This window comes from Bufo bufo, chromosome 1 (genome assembly GCF_905171765.1).
Source record: "Bufo bufo chromosome 1, aBufBuf1.1, whole genome shotgun sequence".
In the NCBI taxonomy this organism is placed as follows: domain Eukaryota; kingdom Metazoa; phylum Chordata; class Amphibia; order Anura; family Bufonidae; genus Bufo; species Bufo bufo.
Window position 1 is genome coordinate 619,400,344 of NC_053389.1, and position 19,200 is coordinate 619,419,543.

The 19,200-nt window shown below is 44.5% G+C and overlaps 1 protein-coding gene across 2 annotated transcripts in view; it reads right to left on the reverse strand.

The window, feature by feature from the left end:
• Positions 1–339: 339 nt before the first annotated feature.
• ARID3B (AT-rich interaction domain 3B) overlaps positions 340–19,200 on the reverse strand; it is a 51,096-nt gene continuing 32,235 nt past the window's right edge. Inside the window, exons 3-9 of one of the 2 annotated variants that reach the window (XM_040413760.1) lie at positions 17,595–17,660; positions 14,012–14,084; positions 10,490–10,673; positions 8,083–8,327; positions 5,592–5,849; positions 5,401–5,475; positions 340–1,001 (exon numbers count right to left, since the gene is read on the reverse strand). In XM_040413760.1, coding sequence (XP_040269694.1) covers positions 847–1,001; positions 5,401–5,475; positions 5,592–5,849; positions 8,083–8,327; positions 10,490–10,673; positions 14,012–14,084; positions 17,595–17,660 — 1,056 coding nt within the window. In that variant the 3' untranslated portion in view covers positions 340–846. Of the gene's footprint in view, positions 1,002–5,400; positions 5,479–5,591; positions 5,850–8,082; positions 8,328–10,489; positions 10,674–14,011; positions 14,085–17,594; positions 17,661–19,200 lie in introns of both variants that reach the window. The other variant, XM_040413759.1, reaches the window with a different exon arrangement.

Sequence of the window (19,200 nt, forward strand, 5' to 3'; positions counted from 1 at the left end):
AATGAAAGCATGTATTTGGGCCGATTTACAACGTTTCCAGGATTTTGTGCCATTTCTAATCTAGTTTCGCACACAGGAGAGAGGTATAAAAATATGAATATTAATCAGTCATAAAATTTCAGCTCCTGCACAGACCCTGACTGTATATGTGATTTTCTTTCCTAGTAACATAAGGAACATGATGCAACTGAAGATATAGAGCGTCAAACCAAAACCACATCACATCAGAGGATACCAGGTATTAAAACATGAGCACTCTTAAAGACAGAGGATAGCTTAAAACGTGCTCCTTGAACACGAGTGAACTATGCTAAAATCCAACACATCTTAGCCAACTGTCCTACAAAATGTCTTACTGTCTTAAGCACTTAGATTGTGCACCAACCACTGAGGGACAGAGAACCCGATGCTTAAATTATACAGGGGACAGGAGTATAACAGTCGCCCCCAGCGTCCCCATGTACATTACATGGTGAATGCACAAGAAATGGTTTGCGGCCACTGATGAAACAGCAGGTATTAGTTTACCTCTCATTTTAAAAAAAACATGGGGAGGGGACAGAGAATGCAGGTCTACTGCATACGTATGCTCCCAAAATGCCATACAGTAGGCAAGAGCTGACGCTCAGCGGCAGGTTAATCACCAAGTCTTTGCCTAGTATTCTTCCTGCCCATAGATGAATTTGTGTAATGCCTTCAGAGAATGAGGTAAAATTTGGTTGTGAAACCTTTCATCAAGGTGAGGTAAGCGGAGTTGAAGTCTTCCTGCAAGCTGAGGTAGGTACGGTTGTGTAACGCTTTCTCGCAGAGGAGGTAAGTAGTATCATCATGCCTATGCCCTCCTATTCAGAGGGACCAGCTGGTGGAGGGCTCAGCTCCTGGGGTTCCCCTGGAAGAATTGGGGCTCCGAGACGCTTGAGAGGTATTGCTGCTGCCACTTCCTCCACTTTGCCCAGTGTAACCAGCAATTAAAGGAACAGGCTTCTGTGCATATAGAATGCCTACAAGAGAAAATATGTATTTACAAGATGTATGGGGTAACTGATTTTTTTTATTTATTTTTTATGAAAGGAATAAACACTATGAAGGCAAAACAGAATGTTAAATAAATTGATATTCATAAATAAAGCTGATACAGTAGGATTCCCGAGAGTGAGAACATTAAACTAGTACGTAACTTAAAGGGACACTGAGAGAGCCAAAACAGCATATATAGTTAGATATATGACATTACAGGTCTTATACAGTCTTTTAAAAGCATATAAGTATCCCCCCTGTCCACCTTATAAAGAGCGAAATATAAAGTTTTATAACCTGCTTCTTCGGTCAGCAATCTGCCCAAGGGGCGGCGTTTCATGTGAAAATGCGCCCAGCCAGCCTTCCCAACTGCCGTTCTTAAGCCCCGCCCAGCTCATCATTATTCACTTCGCTGGGCGGCGGCTAGAACTCTCCCCAGTCCCGATCCTGCGCAATTCAATCCTCCGGGCATCGTTCATGCCCAATCTTCTGCGCCCCGCCGTTAGATCGCGCCTGCGTACACACACCAGCCTGCGTCTTCGATGCAGCTGCCTCGAAGACGCAGGCTGGTGTGTGTACGCAGGCGCGATCTAACGGCACGGCGGGGCGCAGGCGCAGAAGATTGGGCATGAACGATGCCCGGAGGATTGAATTGCGCAGGATCGGGACTGGGGAGAGTTCTAGCCGCCGCCCAGCGAAGTGAATAATGATGAGCTGGGCGGGGCTTAAGAACGGCAGTTGGGAAGGCTGGCTGGGCGCATTTTCACATGAAACGCCGCCCCTAGGGCAGATTGCTGACCGAAGAAGCAGGTTATAAAACTTTATATTTCGCTCTTTATAAGGTGGACAGGGGGGATACTTATATGCTTTTAAAAGACTGTATAAGACCTGTAATGTCATATATCTAACTATATATGCTGTTTTGGCCTCTCAGTGTCCCTTTAAAAGTAAGCAATCTCTTCTTGGGCATACTCATCCAATGGTTTATTTACTCCACTTAAAAAGGTCTTGAGGTTGCCCAGACCCCATGCCCAATGTGTGAGAAGGAGAGCAGGTCAACATCAGACAAAACTTTTAAACAATGAAGTTGGCCTGACTATCAGACCATTGCAATGGCTTGTCTGCTACTGATGAACTATGCTCAGGATAGGTCTTTAATATCAGATCGGCAGGGGTCCTACAGCTGGCAACCTCACTGATCAGTCATTTAAAGAGAAAGCAGCGCTCGTACATGCGCTGCCTTCTTTTCATTGTTTACCCGTTTGCCGCAGCAAAGAGCAGTGTAATTACAACTATGGCATCCCCATTCACATCTATAGGATGGCTCCTTCTTATTCACTTGAACAGACAGAGCCGTCCCATAAAAGTGAATGGGGACACCATCGTTGTAATTACACTGCTCGCTGCAATTGCAGTCAATCTAATACTGGTGACCGATCCAGCCATTCCAGTGCAGCTTTTCTATCCCAGCCATTGCCAATCCCCACAAGACCAGATGTGGCTTGGTCCTGTACTCACTGCAGCCAATCACATGTCTCAGTAGTCACATGTACTTGAACAGCACTGACGTGTCATTCAAGCGCATTGCAGGAATAGCAGAGCTGGGGTTGGGTGTTTTTTTTCCCACTTTTTAACCTCTCCTGACATGTTAGTTTTAGTAAGTACTTACATTTCCCATGTAATAGCAATTCTGGAGGATCTGTTCTGACGAATTTATGTTCTGTCATTCCTGTATTATTCCTTCAAGTTATGAATGAATTGCCAGCAGTCTTCGATAAAGGTCTATCTGGGTGTTACAAGTTTTGGGTAGGTCCCTTAACAGTCAGACACTGGCAGCACTGACTGGATAGTGTCAGACTGTGCAGGGACACAGCCCCAACTGGAAACCCCACCATCAGATGCTCCAGAAGGAATTATAAAGAAATGGCACAACAGTCAGAAGAATAGATGGTCCAGAAATACTATTACAAGGGGAATGCAAGCAGTTACTAAAACAGACATGACAGGAGAAGTTGCGGGTACTCTGTAAGGCTGGGTTCACAAGTGACTGATCAGCTACGGATTTCCTGCTGCATTTGTGCTTCTAAGCTGCAGCAGAAATGCTGTGGATATTGTTGCACAAAAGCTGCAGATTAGACACCGTTTTATTCTTTGCATTTGAAAGGGTGAAATGCGCAATTAAATCCGTAATATAAAAATTCACATGCTGCAGATTTAAAATCTGCACCACAGGTCAGTTCCTGCTGCAGATTTTTTCTGCCATGGGTGACTGCGAATTTCCAAAACTCATTCACGAAAATCCCCGACGGCTAATCCCCAGTTAGTCACTTGTAAACCCAGTCTAAATGTACAACAATCAGCTGTAATCGATGAGCAAACTGCAGGCAGACATACGGTATTTACATAGTTCCCATTAACAAAGTAACACCGCTAGCTATGCAGTTTCTGTAAATCTTCAGCACCTTGCTGTGGTTTGCATACTCTTCCCTTATTTATTCTGGGAGTTACAGAAACGGGTGTGCAACTGGATGAGATGTTGTTTGCAATTCCGGCCACTCTCACACGCCATTTACTAGCTATGAAAAAATGCGATGGGAATAGCGCCATTTTTTTTCCTTCTTGTAGTGAAGAAGACATCAGAAACCGGGGACACACATTTCTTGGATGCCCCATAGCATGAGTAAACAAGATCTGGCTGCCCCAAACGTTACTGCACTGTACCGCAGGGGCATTTACTAAAGTCTTTACACCACTACTGTGATTTTGCGCCATAATTTGCAACTTCTTGAGCTTCTCACCACTATTCTAAAGTGGCAATAAAAGGGGCAGTGTTTAGCGGGAGAAGAGGGGCTTTGTGTGGCCCGACAGGTTTACTATTACGCCAGAAGCTGGCGTAAGTTATAGCTGAAGTCTACTCCAGCCGCTAGCTGGCGTACATGTCAGTTTCTAGCGCACAGATTGCCAGAGATGCACCTAACCTATTAGACACATCTCACACCAGCGGACAGGGTCAAGACTGGAGTATGGGAACATCAGTCTTGATCAATGTCCCTCTGTCTTTTTTTTGTTCTGTTAAACAGTGGCGATAAGACCTCTGTTAACATCACTGAATAGCTGGCTATCCAGGTCTGGAAGATAAAGTGTCTGGCTTGGGTGAAATCTTAAGCCATGGACTGAGTGGTTCCTGGGAAGAGGAGGACGCATAAGCCTCTTCACTAACACAATATTTAACCTGCTGGCTGAGTACAATAAGTATAAATATATTTCAACTGTGTACACTCACCTAAAGAATTATTAGGAACACCATACTAATACGTGTTGGACCCCATTTTGCCTTCAGAACTGCCTTAATTCTACGTGGCATTGAGTCCACAAGGTGCTGATAGCATTCTTTAGAAATGTTGGCCCATATTGATAGGATAGCATCTTGTAGTTGATGGAGATTTGAGGGATGCACATCCAGGGCACGAAGCTCCGGTTCCACCACATCCCAAAGATGCTCTATTGGGTTGAGATCTGGTGACTGTGGGGGCCATTTTAGTACAGTGAACTCATTGTCATGTTCAAGAAACCAATTTGAAATGATTCGAGCTTTGTGACATGGTGCATTATCCTGCTGGAAGTAGCCATCAGAGGATGGATACATGTTCTCATTCTGTTTACGCCAAATTCGGACTCTACCATTTGAATGTCTCAACAGAAATCGAGACTCATCAGACCAGGCAGCATTTTTCCAGTCTTCAACAGTCCAATTTTGGTGAGCTCGTGCAAATTGTAGCCTCTTTTTCCTATTTGTAGTGGAGATGAGTGGTACCCGGTGGGGTCTTCTGCTGTTGTAGCCCATCCGCCTCAAGGTTGTGCGTGTTGTGGCTTCACAAATGCTTTGCTGCATACCTCGGTTGTAACGAGTGGTTATTTCAGTCAACGTTGCTCTTCTATCAACTTGAATCAGTCGGCCCATTCTCCTCTGACCTCTAGCATCCACAAGGCATTTTTGCCCACAGGACTGCCGCATACTGGATGTTTTTCCCTTTTCACACCATTCTTTGTAAACCCTAGAAATGGTTGTGCGTGAAAATCCCAGTAACTGAGCAGATTGTGAAATACTCAGACCGGCCCGTCTGGCACCAACAACCATGCCACGCTCAAAATTGCTTAAATCACCTTTCTTTCCCATTCTGACATTCAGTTTGGAGTTCAGGAGATGGTCTTGACCAGGACCAGCCCCCTAAATGCATTGAAGCAACTGCCATGTGATTGGTTGACTAGATAATTGCATTAAAGAGAAATAGAACAGGTGCTCCTAATAATTCTTTAGGTGAGTGTATATGGCTACCATCCAAGAAATCTTACAAATACGCTCCATATAGGGCTGCCACTCACCTGTGTACATTGTGCCATTTATTTCAATGGACATGTTGATGCTGCCAGTGCCCAGGTTGAGTGAAGTGTCCTGCGCTGCTAGAAAAATGATTAAACACTGATTTAACATTTCTTAAGACTATTGATTGGGCAAAGAAGTGCAAAGTGGGGCAAAACTTGGCATGAACAGGGGGAAGGTATTTTTCACTCACCCTTCCCATTGATCTTTAGTTTCATTGGTATCTGCCTGGCCATGCTCAGTAAATTGTGCTGAAGAGCTTGCTGCATGAGCCTCTGCTGCTCTTCTATCAAGGTCCGAGATGCTCGCTTCTCTGGAGGCTCACCGGACTCCAGCCTCTCCTTTACTTGTTCCAGTGAGGAGATCCGCATTCCTGTAGGAGTCTGCTGCACACTCAAAGACCCAGGGGCCATAGATAGGCGGTTTGGCAACAAGCTTACAGGGCAATCCCCTACAACAGAAAAATATTACCATGCAATTATATTTCAATGACTTCCAGACTTCCTTCTTACAGGGGAAAAATCATGGGGGAAAGCCACAGTCAGACTACCAGTATAAAGAGCAGGCGGACACATCTGGTGACGGCACTTGCCCGCTCCTGCATGCAGAATTCTGCTGACAGATTCACAGTGAAATTGTAAAGAATCTCAAGTGCCCATAACATCCAAGCTTATAATTCACTATAAGCAGAGCTACACCCCTACTTGCCTACACTGAAGAAATGTATTACTTCTCCGTCACTATTCTTACAGAAAAACTGCAGGTCGCTCAAGCCATTGTGTCTACTGACTCACTGTGGTCAAATATTTCTTTTTTTTGCCATGTTTTGCAAAAAATGGTGGCAATACTGCATCAATGAACGATCCTTAACTTTCACATTTATAGAAAATTTTGTTTCATTGTTTATTTTCTATGGGAAAGATTATTCTATACTTATTTGTCTTACCCATGAAATAACAGTTATCTTCTGGTAAACAATTATTTTGTTATTTCTCCTAGAAACGTCTAAATAAATTGACAACTCTGTGTTACTAGTTCGGGGGAAGGGGGGTCCCTGCAAAGTCTGACAATGGCCAATCAACGGCCAATTGATGGTGGTAGTCTGTGCAGTGACACCCTCCTTTGAGAAGGGGAAATGGGAATGCCCAGTTGTCAATTTATTCCTAAATTTCTAGTAGTAACAACAGAGGACTGACACAATGGAGAGTTCTAAGAAAAGGTGTCCAGGGTGGTTTTGTTATCAGGTATGCAAGTACTGTATTGACTGGCACAGATATGTCAGGAGAAGTGTAAGGTCCTCTAAGTTTTACACTAGACCTCGATGTTGCGGTTTTCCTTAGTGATTACACTGGAGTGAACCATAGGGGCTACATATAGAACAGTAAAGTATATCATAAAACTAAGCAAAAACACAACTTCACTTTTATGGTAAATTCAAATAGAATGGATATGGATTTTCAGCAGCAGACTTCCTTGCAGAAAATTTGCAACATTTTACAGTAACAAAGTGGAGGAGATTTAAAAAGAAAAACCATATTCACATGTTACAGAAAATTTCTGCAGCAGAATGCACACCCCGCTTGATCTGCAGTGTGGATTTTAAGTCTGCGGCATTTCAGTTCATTGCATATTTCACCCTTTAGGGTACGGCCTTGGGCTACATGCACATGACCGTTGTGCGGGCCGCAAATTGCAGTTCCGCAAAACACAGATGGCGTCCGTGTGGGTTCTGCAATTTGCGGAAGGCCACGGACAGCCATTCAGATAACGGCCTATTCTTGTCCACAAAACGGACAAGAATAGGACAGGTTATATATTTTTTGCGGACCACGGAACAGAGCAACTTTAGCGGCCCCACTGAAGTGATTGGTTCCACATCCAAGCAGCAAAAACGGCGGCTCGGATGCGGACCAAAACAACGGTCGTGTCCATGTAGTCTTAAGGGTCAGAATTTGAGGTGCGACTGATGCAGTATTGCATTGGATTTCACCTTATGTATTGCAAAGGGTAAGATCTGAGGTGGAAACCCACAGTATACATTGACACATTGTGGATTTAAAATAAGTTAGATTTTTTCACCGCATGTGGATAAAAAAAAAAAGAAAAAAAGTAAAATCTCATCCAAATTGGTGGTATTTAAAATGTTGTAGATTTGCCATATGCAAAACTGCAGCATTTACGCCACATGTGAACATACCCTTGAGACTGCAGAGGGTGTGTATTTTGCTGCTGTTCAATTCCAATAGGTATATGTCCCGCCTGGATGAACACACAGTCTCAGGTAATATATTAATGATATGACACAACTTCATATCATAACCACAAGTAAAAAGGGTATTTTAACGCTGGTTTCAACGTAAATACACTAAAATTCATACACAACCTAATGTGTTATTGGAAGTTTAAAAAGAAATAGGGAACTTGATAAAAAACAAAGCATGATAATGGTTCCCCATGTTCCAACTCTTCCTTTGCCTATACTATATATAAGGCAATAAGAATCTGGGAGTGCTGTTGTCCCGATCACCAGCAGGGGGAGCTAAAGAAAAGGATAAACAGCAATCCTGTAGTGTACTGAAAGCTGGATAGGTAATACGTTCTTATGGTAAGACAACAAGTGATTATACAGGACACTGATGTTTAATGTTTGTAAGATTAGCTGGATATATCTCTGCAGCACTGACCTTTCTTCAGTGGAGTAACTGGTGACATGCGAGATGATGGGTGCACGCCAAGCAAGGACAGAGGAAGTTTCTGAGCTCCAAAGAGAGCGGTGGGCCCTGCTGGAGTTGGGGAGTAGTTAAAAGAGGTAGTGCCATAGCTGGGACGTCTGCCTTCTCTTCGGTTTCCATCTATTGCAGCTTGCAGCTCTGCTGGAGAGCTGAGCGATTTCTTCTCACACTCATAGAGGTAAAGATACTTCATGTATCTGACAATACAAAGAGCCAGAATGAATACACCATGTGTGGGATGATCCTCCTCCACACCTCGTTGTTCACATATGTCTGATCAGATAGACAGCTGCGTGGAGCTGTTAACAATAACATGAAATGCTTTCTCTTCCTCTATGACCGGTCATTTTAGGATCTGATTGCTTTAAAGGGCAACTGTCGGCAGATTTGTCCCTATGACACTGGCTTAGAGATCAACCGATATAGATTTTTTAGGGCCGAAACTGATACCGATAATTTGTGAACTTTCAGGCCGATAGCCGATAATTTATACCGATAGTCTGGTAATTTTCTTTTTTTTTAAAAAAAATAAAAATTTCCTACACAAATCTGCAGAAAAATAATATGTTTATTGTTAACGTGTATTTTTAATTTTTTTTTTATTTTTAAATCTTTCTTTCATTTATACTTATTATTTTTTTTTTTTTACTGACTTTTAGCCCCCTTAGGGACTAGAACCCTTGTCCTATTCACCCTGATAGAGCTCTATCAGAGTGAATAGGAGCTCACACTGTCCCTGCTGCTCTGTGCTTTGTGCACACAGCAGCATGGAGCTTACCATGGCAGCCAGGGCTTCAATAGCGTCCTGGCTGCCATGGTAACTGATCGGAGCCCCAGGATTACACTGCTGGGGCTCCGATCGGAGGAGCAGGGGAGAGGGGGGGCGCACTGCGCCACCAATGTTTATAATACTGGGATGGGGGTGGGGGGGCGCACTGCGCCACCAATGATTAATACTTGGGGGCTGGGGGGGCGCACTGCGCCACCAATGATTAATACTGGGGGGCTTGGGGGGCGCACTGCGCCACCAATGAAGAGAAATCTCTCATTAATTCATATACAGGAGGCGGGAGCTGGCTGCAGAATCACATAGCCGGCTCCCGACCTCTATGAGCGGTAGCTGCAATCCGCGGCACCTGAGGGGTTAACTACCGCAGATCGCAGCTATTGCTCATAGGAGGTCGGGAGCCGGCTGTGTGATTCTGCAGCCAGCTCCCGCCTCCTGTATATGAATTAATGAGAGATTTCTCTTCATTGGTGGCGCAGCGGCCACAGCCTCTCCCCTCCTTTTGTCCTAATTCCTCTCACTGGCGGCAGCGGCATCACAGGGGGGAGGGAGACACTGCTTCCTTCTCCTCTGTGCTGCTGAGGGAACACGGAGAGCGCTGACAGCAGCGCGATCTGTGTTCCCAATACGTTATCGGAATATCGGCAAAATAGATGACGATACCGATAACGGTCAAAATAATTAATATCGGTAAAACTGATAATCGGTCGATCCCTAAACTGGCTGACCTGTTGCATGTGCACTTGGCAGCTGAAGACATCTGTGTTGGTTCCATGTTTATATGTGTCTGTATTGCTGAGGAAAATTATGTTTTTTGATATATACAAATGAGCCTCTAGGAGCAACGGGGGCGTTACCATTACACCTAGAGGCTCTGCTCTCACTGGAACTGCCACGTCCCCTGCAATTTAATTGACAGGATCAGGCAATAAAATCATCATCATACCTGGCGTTGTCAGAGTGCAGAGGGTGCGGCAGTTGCAGAGAAAGCAGAGCCTCTACGTGTAACAGCAACACCCCTGTTCCTCCTAGAGTCTCATTTGCATATATTACAACTTCATTTTTCTTAGAAAAGCGGACACATATGAACATGGGAACAACACAGATGCCATCGGCTGCCAAGTGCACATGTAACAGGTCAGCCAGTTTCATACGTACAAATCTGCTGACAGATGTCCTTTAAAGGTATTGTCCTGTTTTCGGATATTGATGTCCTATCATCAGGATAGGTCATTAATATGAGATCAGCAGGGATCCAACCTCCGGCACCCACACTGATCAGCTGTTTGGAGGGACAGCAATGCTTGTGTGAGTGAAAGGGACGGAAAAGCAGTAATTACTCTGCACGCCGCCAACATTCTAGTGAGTGTGCAGTTGACATTGAAGAGCATGCAGCGCTAGTACGAGCTCTGCTGCTTCTTCAAATAGCTGATCGGCAACAGTGTCAGGAGACAGATCCCCACTGATCTGATATTTAAAAAGAAAAACACGTCAATTCTGGACAACCCCATATAACCAAGTAAGTCTGCATTTTTGGTGTGCAGACAGAGGAGGTGATATTATTCCACTCACTGTGTACGCAAGGTGAAGGCAGCACTGGTAATGGAGGTGGGCAAGTTCAGTCCCTTGGTGATCTCTCTCCAGATTTTCTTATTGATGACCTCGACAAGACCTCCCTTTTCAGTTACAAGCTTGTACAGCATATACAGGTCCAACAGCTGCTTGGCCATTATGGGTATACGACTGATTGGGGTGCCTGGTCCAACAGGGAAAAAGAAAAAGCACAGGTTAAACATGCATTTGATGTCTGCCAACTAAATACTTATCTGCTACCAAATATCACAAACACGGTTTACATTAAACTTATAATACTTAACGTACATATATCCTAATAATAGCCGTAGAAACTAATTTTAATATCAGACCCAATAATTATAAGATGGCTCGCACTACACAGGCGATGCTCATCTTTCTGCACAGAATTATACATTATATTTAACCAAATCTCTTTTTATTAAGAGTGCAGAATTATACATTATATTTATATAAATTATACAATTATAAAAAATAAAAAAAACGACATTTTACAGGATAGGAATTCTCGTAATGTGTCCTGCCTAGTCAGAAACCTGATACCCGACTTAATAGAACTAGTGAACAGAAGACGGCAGCCAATGTCCAGACCTTGTGCATGAAAAGCAGATGCTAAAATGCGTGTCTGTTCTGAGCATCTATGTCTTTAAATATGCATACTGACATCTGTCACAAAGATCACACCGGCTTTATTTTATTACTATCTGGAACTATCACATTCTCTAGGTCCCCAGAAGTCCCCTGGGTACTGATCCTACCTGACCCCTGTGACACGAATCATGGGGAGTGTCCTGTGACAGTCATCAATCATTGAGGTGATAGCAAGTAATTCCTGTAGTAAAGATGGCAGGTTCGGGGGAGGGATTCATGGACTCCCTTATGTGTGTGTTGGGTCCCTCATTATCTCCAGACCTGAGGCTTGTGGGGGAGGGGAGTGTGTGTGACAATCACAGCTGTGGGTTGGCGTCACTAGGCATATCTAGACTGCGGCTTCACTACTCCACACTGGCCATAAAGACAAGATGTAGAAAGGAGCAAAGTCATTACTTTTAATTATGGAGGAGAAAAAGAAAAAAAAGACGGATTGCGGCTCTCATCATTGTAACAGCAAGAAGACTTTATAATTGCACATGTTGGCTGCGTTACGTTATCCCTTGATCACTAGGAATTACAAGCTACTGTTTTTTCCCCCCTTGAAGAGAACGCCGCAGGGTTAAATTCTAAGAAAAGCAGGCCGTTCTTTAGTTCATAGGTGTGAATTCAGACATGCAAGTTCAATCAACTTTGATGCAACTTCCAGCATGTGCGATCTTGGCCCAACTGCATTTTGCAGTTTTAAGCAATACGAAAGAATCTACATTTGATGGCTCCCCCATTTATCTGACCATATGCCACGCTTTAGAAATTACTTTACAATGTCACCCAAACAGAAGTACCAGTATATGGTTATATTACTCTACAGAGAGAATGCAGACCATCGCCCTCTAAGGCTGGCCATACACATTAGATAGCCATTGGCCAGATGTTTGCTTGGCCGACGGCCATCTTTCCTGAGCCCCCCCATATACATCCACGTTCCTCTTGACAATGTGTGCCGCTGTTCTCAATGTGAAGAGGGTCTCTAATGTGGAGACAGTTTACAAGGATCGGGCACGTTGACATCCAACAGCCTGATCCTTCTATCCCCAAACACGACAAATCAAACCAGTTACCGTATATTTGTAATGAATCCAGTAAAAACAGAATCCATGTTGGCATGATCACAGTGGTGGAACAGCAAGACACATCCGCGCCGTGTGTCACGTTATAGAAAAGAGACCAGAAAATGGGCCAGCGACAAGTAAAATATACTCTCTAGAATAAAAAGAGCTAGGGGAAAATCTCTTCCAGTCTCATCTCCGTTTCTGGGAAGGAAATCGACACTTAGATGCATGTCACACCCAACAGGAGCTAATGGGTTCATTAATCACATGGAAATGACAGATTCCACCCCCTATCCTTAACTCACCAAATCCTGCATGCTTCATATGGCATCTCCCCTCCCCCAAGCATGACCGGCTTCCTCAATAAATGATAGTGACAGGTCCTTCAAGGCTTATCAGATTTCACGATCTGTTAAGGAGGGGGGAGCAGCAGTGGCAGAATGGGCAACTGAACTAATTTAGAGGTCAATAAACATCTAAGAAAAGCATAAGAACCTGCGCCGATTCAGACGGAATCAAATCTTAACACACATTTTGAAAGAAACCGCATATATTTTCAACATTTGCCAATAAAGGAACCAACTAAATATTAAATGACATTGTAAAGCCCGCATCTTCAGATTCCCACAAAATTGTGCAAATACTGAGAGTGTTACCAGATGGAAGGGATACAATGCTGCCCCCGACATGAAATTATCTCGCCTTCATGCCTGTGTAGTGCATCGTGCCCATCATACAGTTCCAGTGAATGTGAGTGACTAACACTGAACTTTATGGCACAAACTATGCTGAGAAGATACCCTACCATACAGTCATGATGACCCACAAAACTGTATGTCAATCTGCTCGGCTTCTCCTGCCCTACAGCATGGTGCTTTCTGACTGCATTGCATTTTGTGGTGACGGGTCCTCATTAAAGGGGTTCTCTAGGTTTTTACTATTGCTGACCTATCCTCAGGATAGGTAATCAATATCACATCAGTGGGGGTCCGACACCTGGCACCCTAGCCCAGGCATCCTCAAACTGCGGCCCTCCAGCTGTTGCGAAACCACAACTCCCAGCATGCCCGAACAGCCTACAGGTATCAGCCTACAGCAGGGCATTGTGGGAGTTGTAGTTTTACAACAGCTGGAGGGCAGCAGTTTGAGGATGCCTGCCCTAGCCAATCAGCTGTATGAGGAAACGGAGCGCGCAGTGTGCACGTGCAGCCTTCCTTCTCTCTTCCTGTTCAAAAGCTAAGACCATAGACCACTGCAGCAGCAGACAGGAGATGGCACGTGTGCACTGCGTCTCCTCATACAGCTAATCGGCGCGGGACCCCCACCAATCTGATATTGATGACAACCCCTTTAAAGGCTGGCCATTTTCACCATTTAGAACAAGGAACTCACACATATAGAAGACTTCTTTTGGGACACAATTGTACTTTGTAGGCTGATTATATTGGAGGACATATAATTTAACATTTGATTTAGGAGGCGGCATAAAATACGTAATTTTTATTGTTCAGGTTGCCCGCTTTCTGGGATACCAAGTTTATGTATGATTTTCATCTACCAAAATCATCAGCAAGCAACACATTCCTATACAGAAAAATAAAAAAGCTATTTCAATGTATGCCGGCCAAGCGCACACCAAAGGAACGCTCTTTTGTTATCAGCTATGTACATGGAGGTCCTATGGATACATTCGCCATAAGCGCCAGGGCATTTGGCAAACATAAGGGGAAAAAACAAAACAAAACTACGGTATGTGACAGTAGTGCCTTTTAGAAAATGAAGGGGAAACTATGCTCACCTTTCTTTTGCATGAACACAAAGAGATCATCGAGAAATTCTTTCCGTTTTGGATCACTGTCAAGCTCATAAAGCTGCAAGGCAGAAAGCATTTATGTAAATTAGCAAATATCTTACAAGAGGTAATGCGGATGTCTTCATAAAAAAATAAAAACAAAAATTGACTTCTAGGATAGGCGGATCATTTCAGTTTTTAAACAGATTGCAGATCCGCGCAGTTTGATTGTTAATTGCTGTATGGTAAAACTGCTCTTAAAAGGGCTTCTATCAGCAGAAATAACAGTATTAGGGTCCATTCACACGTCCGCAAAATGGGTCCGCATCCGTTCCGCAATTTTGCGGAACAGGTGCAGACCCATTCATTTTCAATGAGGCGGAATGTGCTGTCCGCATTTGTGGATCCGTAAAAAAACAGAACATGTCCTATTCTTGTCCGCAATTGCAAACAAGAAAAGGCATTTTCTATGAGTGCGGCGGCAATGTGCGGTCCACAAAATGGCCAGGCCCCTCACACTGAATAAGGCCTCATGCACACGACGGTATTTTTTCACGGTCCGCAAAACGGGGTTCCGTTGGTCAGTGACCGTTTTTTCGTCCGTGGGTCTTCCTTGATTTTTGGAGGATCCACGGACATGAAAAAAAAGTCGTTTTGGTGTCCGCCTGGCCGTGCGGAGCCAAACGGATCCATCCTGAATTACAATGCAAGTCAATGGGGACAGATCCGTTTGACATTGACACAATATGGTGCAATTTCAAACGGATCCGTCCCCCTTTGACTTTCAATGTAAAGTCAGGAGTTAATATACCATAGGATCAGAGTTTTCTCCAATCCGATGGTATATTTTAACTTGAAGCGTCCCCATCACCATGGGAACGCCTCTATGTTAGAATATACCATCGGATTTGAGTTACATCGTGAAACTCAGATCCGACAGTATATTCTAACACAGAGGCGTTCCCATAGTGATGGGGACGCTTCTAGTTAGAATATACTACGAACTGTGTACATGACTGCCCCCTGCTGCCTGGCAGCACCCGATATTTTACAGGGGGCTGTGATCAGCACAATTAACCCTTCATTGGTGGCCAGTGTGCGGCCTCCGTCGCGCCCCCCCCCCCTCTATTGTAATTTCATTGGTGGCCAGTGCGGCCCCCCCTCTATTGTATTAATATCATTGGTGGCCAGTGTGCGGCCTCCCCTCTCCCTCCCCCCCCCCCCCCCATCATTGGTGGCAGCGGAGATTCCGATCGGAGTCCCAGTTTAATCGCTCTGGGGCTCCGATCGGTAACCATGACGCTCCTGCAAGCCTGGTTGCCATGGTTACTTAGCAATATTACAATATTGGAAGCATCATACTTACCTGCTGCGCTGTCTGTGACCGGAAGGGAGCTCCTCCTACTGGTAAGTGACAAGTGGTCTGTGCGGCGCATTGCTTAATGATCTGTCACTTACCAGTAGGAGGAGCTCCCGGCCGGTCACAAACAGCGCAGCAGGTAAGTATGATGCTTCCAATATTGTAATATTGCTAAGTAACCATGGCAACCAGGCCTGCAGTAGCGTCCTGGTTGCCATGGTTACCGATCGGAGCCCCAGCGATTAAACTAGGACTCCGATCGGAACTCTCCGCTGCCACCAATGATCGGGGGGGGGGCCGCACACTGGCCACCAATGATATTAATACAATAGAGGGGGGGCGGGGCGCACACTGGCCACCAATGATATTACAATAGAGGGGGGGGGGGGCACACGCTGGCCACCAATGATATTACAATGGAGGGAGGGGGGGGGACGGAGGCCGCACACTGGCCACCAATGATATTACAATAGAGGGAGGGGGGGGCCGCACTGGCCACCAATGAAATTAAAACTGGGGAGGGAGGGGGGTCTGGCAGCCCCTGATCTCTTATACGGGGCTATGATATGCACAATTAACCCCTCAGGTGCAGATCACAGCCCCCTGTAAGAGATCGGGTGCTGCCAGGCATCAGAGGGCAGTCATGTACACAGTTCGTAGTATATTCTAACTAGAAGCGTCCCCATCACTATGGGAACGCCTCTGTGTTAGAATATACTGTCGGAAATGAGTTTTCACGAAGTGAAAACTCATCTCTGAAAAAGCTTTTATGCAGACGGATCTTCGGATCAGTCTGTATGAAAGTAGCCTACGGCCACGGATCACGGACGCGGATGCCAATCTTGTGTGCATCCGTGTTCTTTCACGGACCCATTGACTTGAATAGGTCCGTGAACCATTGTCAGTCAAAAAAATAGGACAGGTCATATTTTTTTGAAGGACAGGAAACACGGATCACGGATGCGGCTGCAAAACTGAGCATTTTCCGATTTTTCCACGGACCCATTGAAAGTCAATGGGTCAGTGAAAAAAACAAACGGAAAACGGCACAACGGCCACGGATGCACAAAACGGCCTAACCCTGCTCCCCCACAGCTGCTTCTCCCCAGGCACGGATGAAAAAATCTGGTGTCGGGGGGAGCAGCGTCACCCGCCATGCTAGGGAGGCTCGTCCCAGTCAATGCCTGCCATTGGCTGCTAAACCCACCCCCTCCCACCGGATGTTTTCATCCACACACGGGGAGAAGTAGCGGTGCGGGGACCAGGAGCGGGGTAATTATATTCAGTGTGAAGGGGAGCATTTTTTTTGTCTCAGATAACCCCTTTAACCTGGCTGACATTAGCGATTTGCTAGCGTCAACTAGTCTAGTTTTAATACATGCCCCCGTTACTGCAGAAAAATAACTTTTATTATATCAAAATTAGCCTCTAGGAGCAAGGGGGGACGTTGCTCCTAGGGGCTCTGTTCTTCTACCTCTGTCCATGCACTCCTAGACGTGATTGACAGGGCCCAGGGAGCGTTCACGGCCTCCTGCCTGGCCCTGAGTGAGGGTGAAATCTCACGGCTGGGTCGTGCCGTTTAATATTCGGTGCAGGCGTAGTGAAGGAAGGGCGCTCACCAGCTGCAGACTTCCTTACTGCTTCAAATACGTCACAGTACACCCTGAAGAAAACACCAGCCTGCACCGCTCTGCAGAAAGTGACGACTTCTGGGTGTACTGTCACATATACGACACAGGCAGAAAGTCGACAGCTGGCGAGCATCCTCACTTCACTACACCTGCGCCGAATACTATTCACCCGCACTCAGGGCCAGGAAGGAGGATGCGAACACTGCCTGGCCCTGTCAATCATGTCTAGGACGGCATGGACAGAGGTGGGAGAACGGAGCCCCTAGGAGCAGGAGCAATGCCACCCCCTCCTAGAGGCTGATTTGCATATAATAAAAAGGTTTTTTTCTGCAGTAACGGCGCATGTATTAAAACTAGACTAGGTTACTAAGGTTCAGCTGACATTAGCACATCGGTCCACCAGCCTCACAACACATTCAGCATTATTTACGCCAGAAACTGTACGACAGCTACTGGCCCACAGACTTCATGGCATTAAATGCTACCTCTGGCAGAGCTGGGCCCTATCTAGACCAGCGTAGCACATGCCGGTATTGATAAATCAGGGCCAAAATGCCCAAATGGTAAGATCACGCATACATTATAAAATCCATACTACCTTGGCAAAGTCCCGAGATGCTTCTCTGCTATGTCCATCCCCATGTTCAGACCAAGAGGTGTTCTCCTGCAGAAGAAGGGGGGAAATTATTATTATTATTTTTAAAACAGCAAGCAGAACTGCTGGGAGATCACATAACCAAAAAGGATGAATTACAAATATTCTTCATTGTAAGCAAATTACTAATTAAATATTGTTGTGTATAGATGGAGGGCACACAAAATATCTGGGGCAATGTGGACTGAACAATAAATATTTATTAATATATATAAAACCTATTTATACATAGATAGATAATAGGTTTTATATATATTAATAAATATTTTTTGTTCAGTCCACATTGCCCCAGATATTTTGTGTGCCCTCCATCTATACACAACAATTTAATCTTCTTGCTACAACCTGGGGTGGGTTGTGGAGTGAGCACACATATATATATATATATATATATATATATATATATATATATATATATACATATACATATACATACACACACACACACACACACACCAAGTGTAGCCACTACTACTTTTACTATATACTAATTAAATATTGCCTTTTTTTCTTGAAAATGTTTGCCTATTTTTAGGCAACATGCTGGGGGTCATTAATCAAAGACAGGCGTGTGCTACGCCAGTCATGATGTCCCCTGTGCTGTGGGAGGATGTGTTTAATTTACGATGAGCCTCATGCTTCATCATAAACTAAAGGCCCCCCCTGCAGTTAGAACAAAATCTATGTCACGTGATGACTGAACTCTACACCAGTTATCAATTATGCCAGAAAACTGCCATAAATGATTACATTCAAACGCAATGGTATTTAAAAAAAATTAATTTTTTATGCCAGTTTCTGGAGTAGATGGTTTGCAAACTATTGCTATAATGCAGCATAGAAGATGGCCGATTATCAGCAGCACATTGACCTGTGTAATCAGGCATGTGCTGCAAATGGTCAATACAACTTAGAGGTATTCCGATTTTAGTGATTACATTTATTTATGTAGAGAATAGGACGTTGAACAATTTTCTAATATACAAATACTTAAAATTTTGCCCACAGACCTTTATCAAATCCATACAGTAGCCCCTCTCTAAAGAAAAAAAAAATGGTACGGCCCATTTTAGTCCTGTAAAATGCATCCATAGTAGAGCTGGATATGACAAAACACCACAAGTATCATGTGACACTCACATACATCATGTAATCTGTTTACTGCCCAGGTATCTAACATGTGAATAGTACTGTACTGAGCAGCAGAACATATACAGTATTACTACCTGCAGCAGCAGCTCCATGTTTGTCAGTGTCTAGGTAGAAACAAACAAAGCTCAATGTGTTAAGCCTTTTACACTAAACTTTATTAACATGACATCACCTAGAGACAGGCAGCCATTTTACATCACCTAGAGACTGGCCACTATGTAAATACACATTGATGTAGTTGGCATGATAACCACAATAAAATAATTATTCAACCATTAGTCATAATTACATATCACATGAATGTGTCCTGTGTGCTCACCCGGCACATAAAATGTCATGCAACATTGCTGCGTACATGATACATTACACAGGACTGATCTCTGGGATATAACTTTCT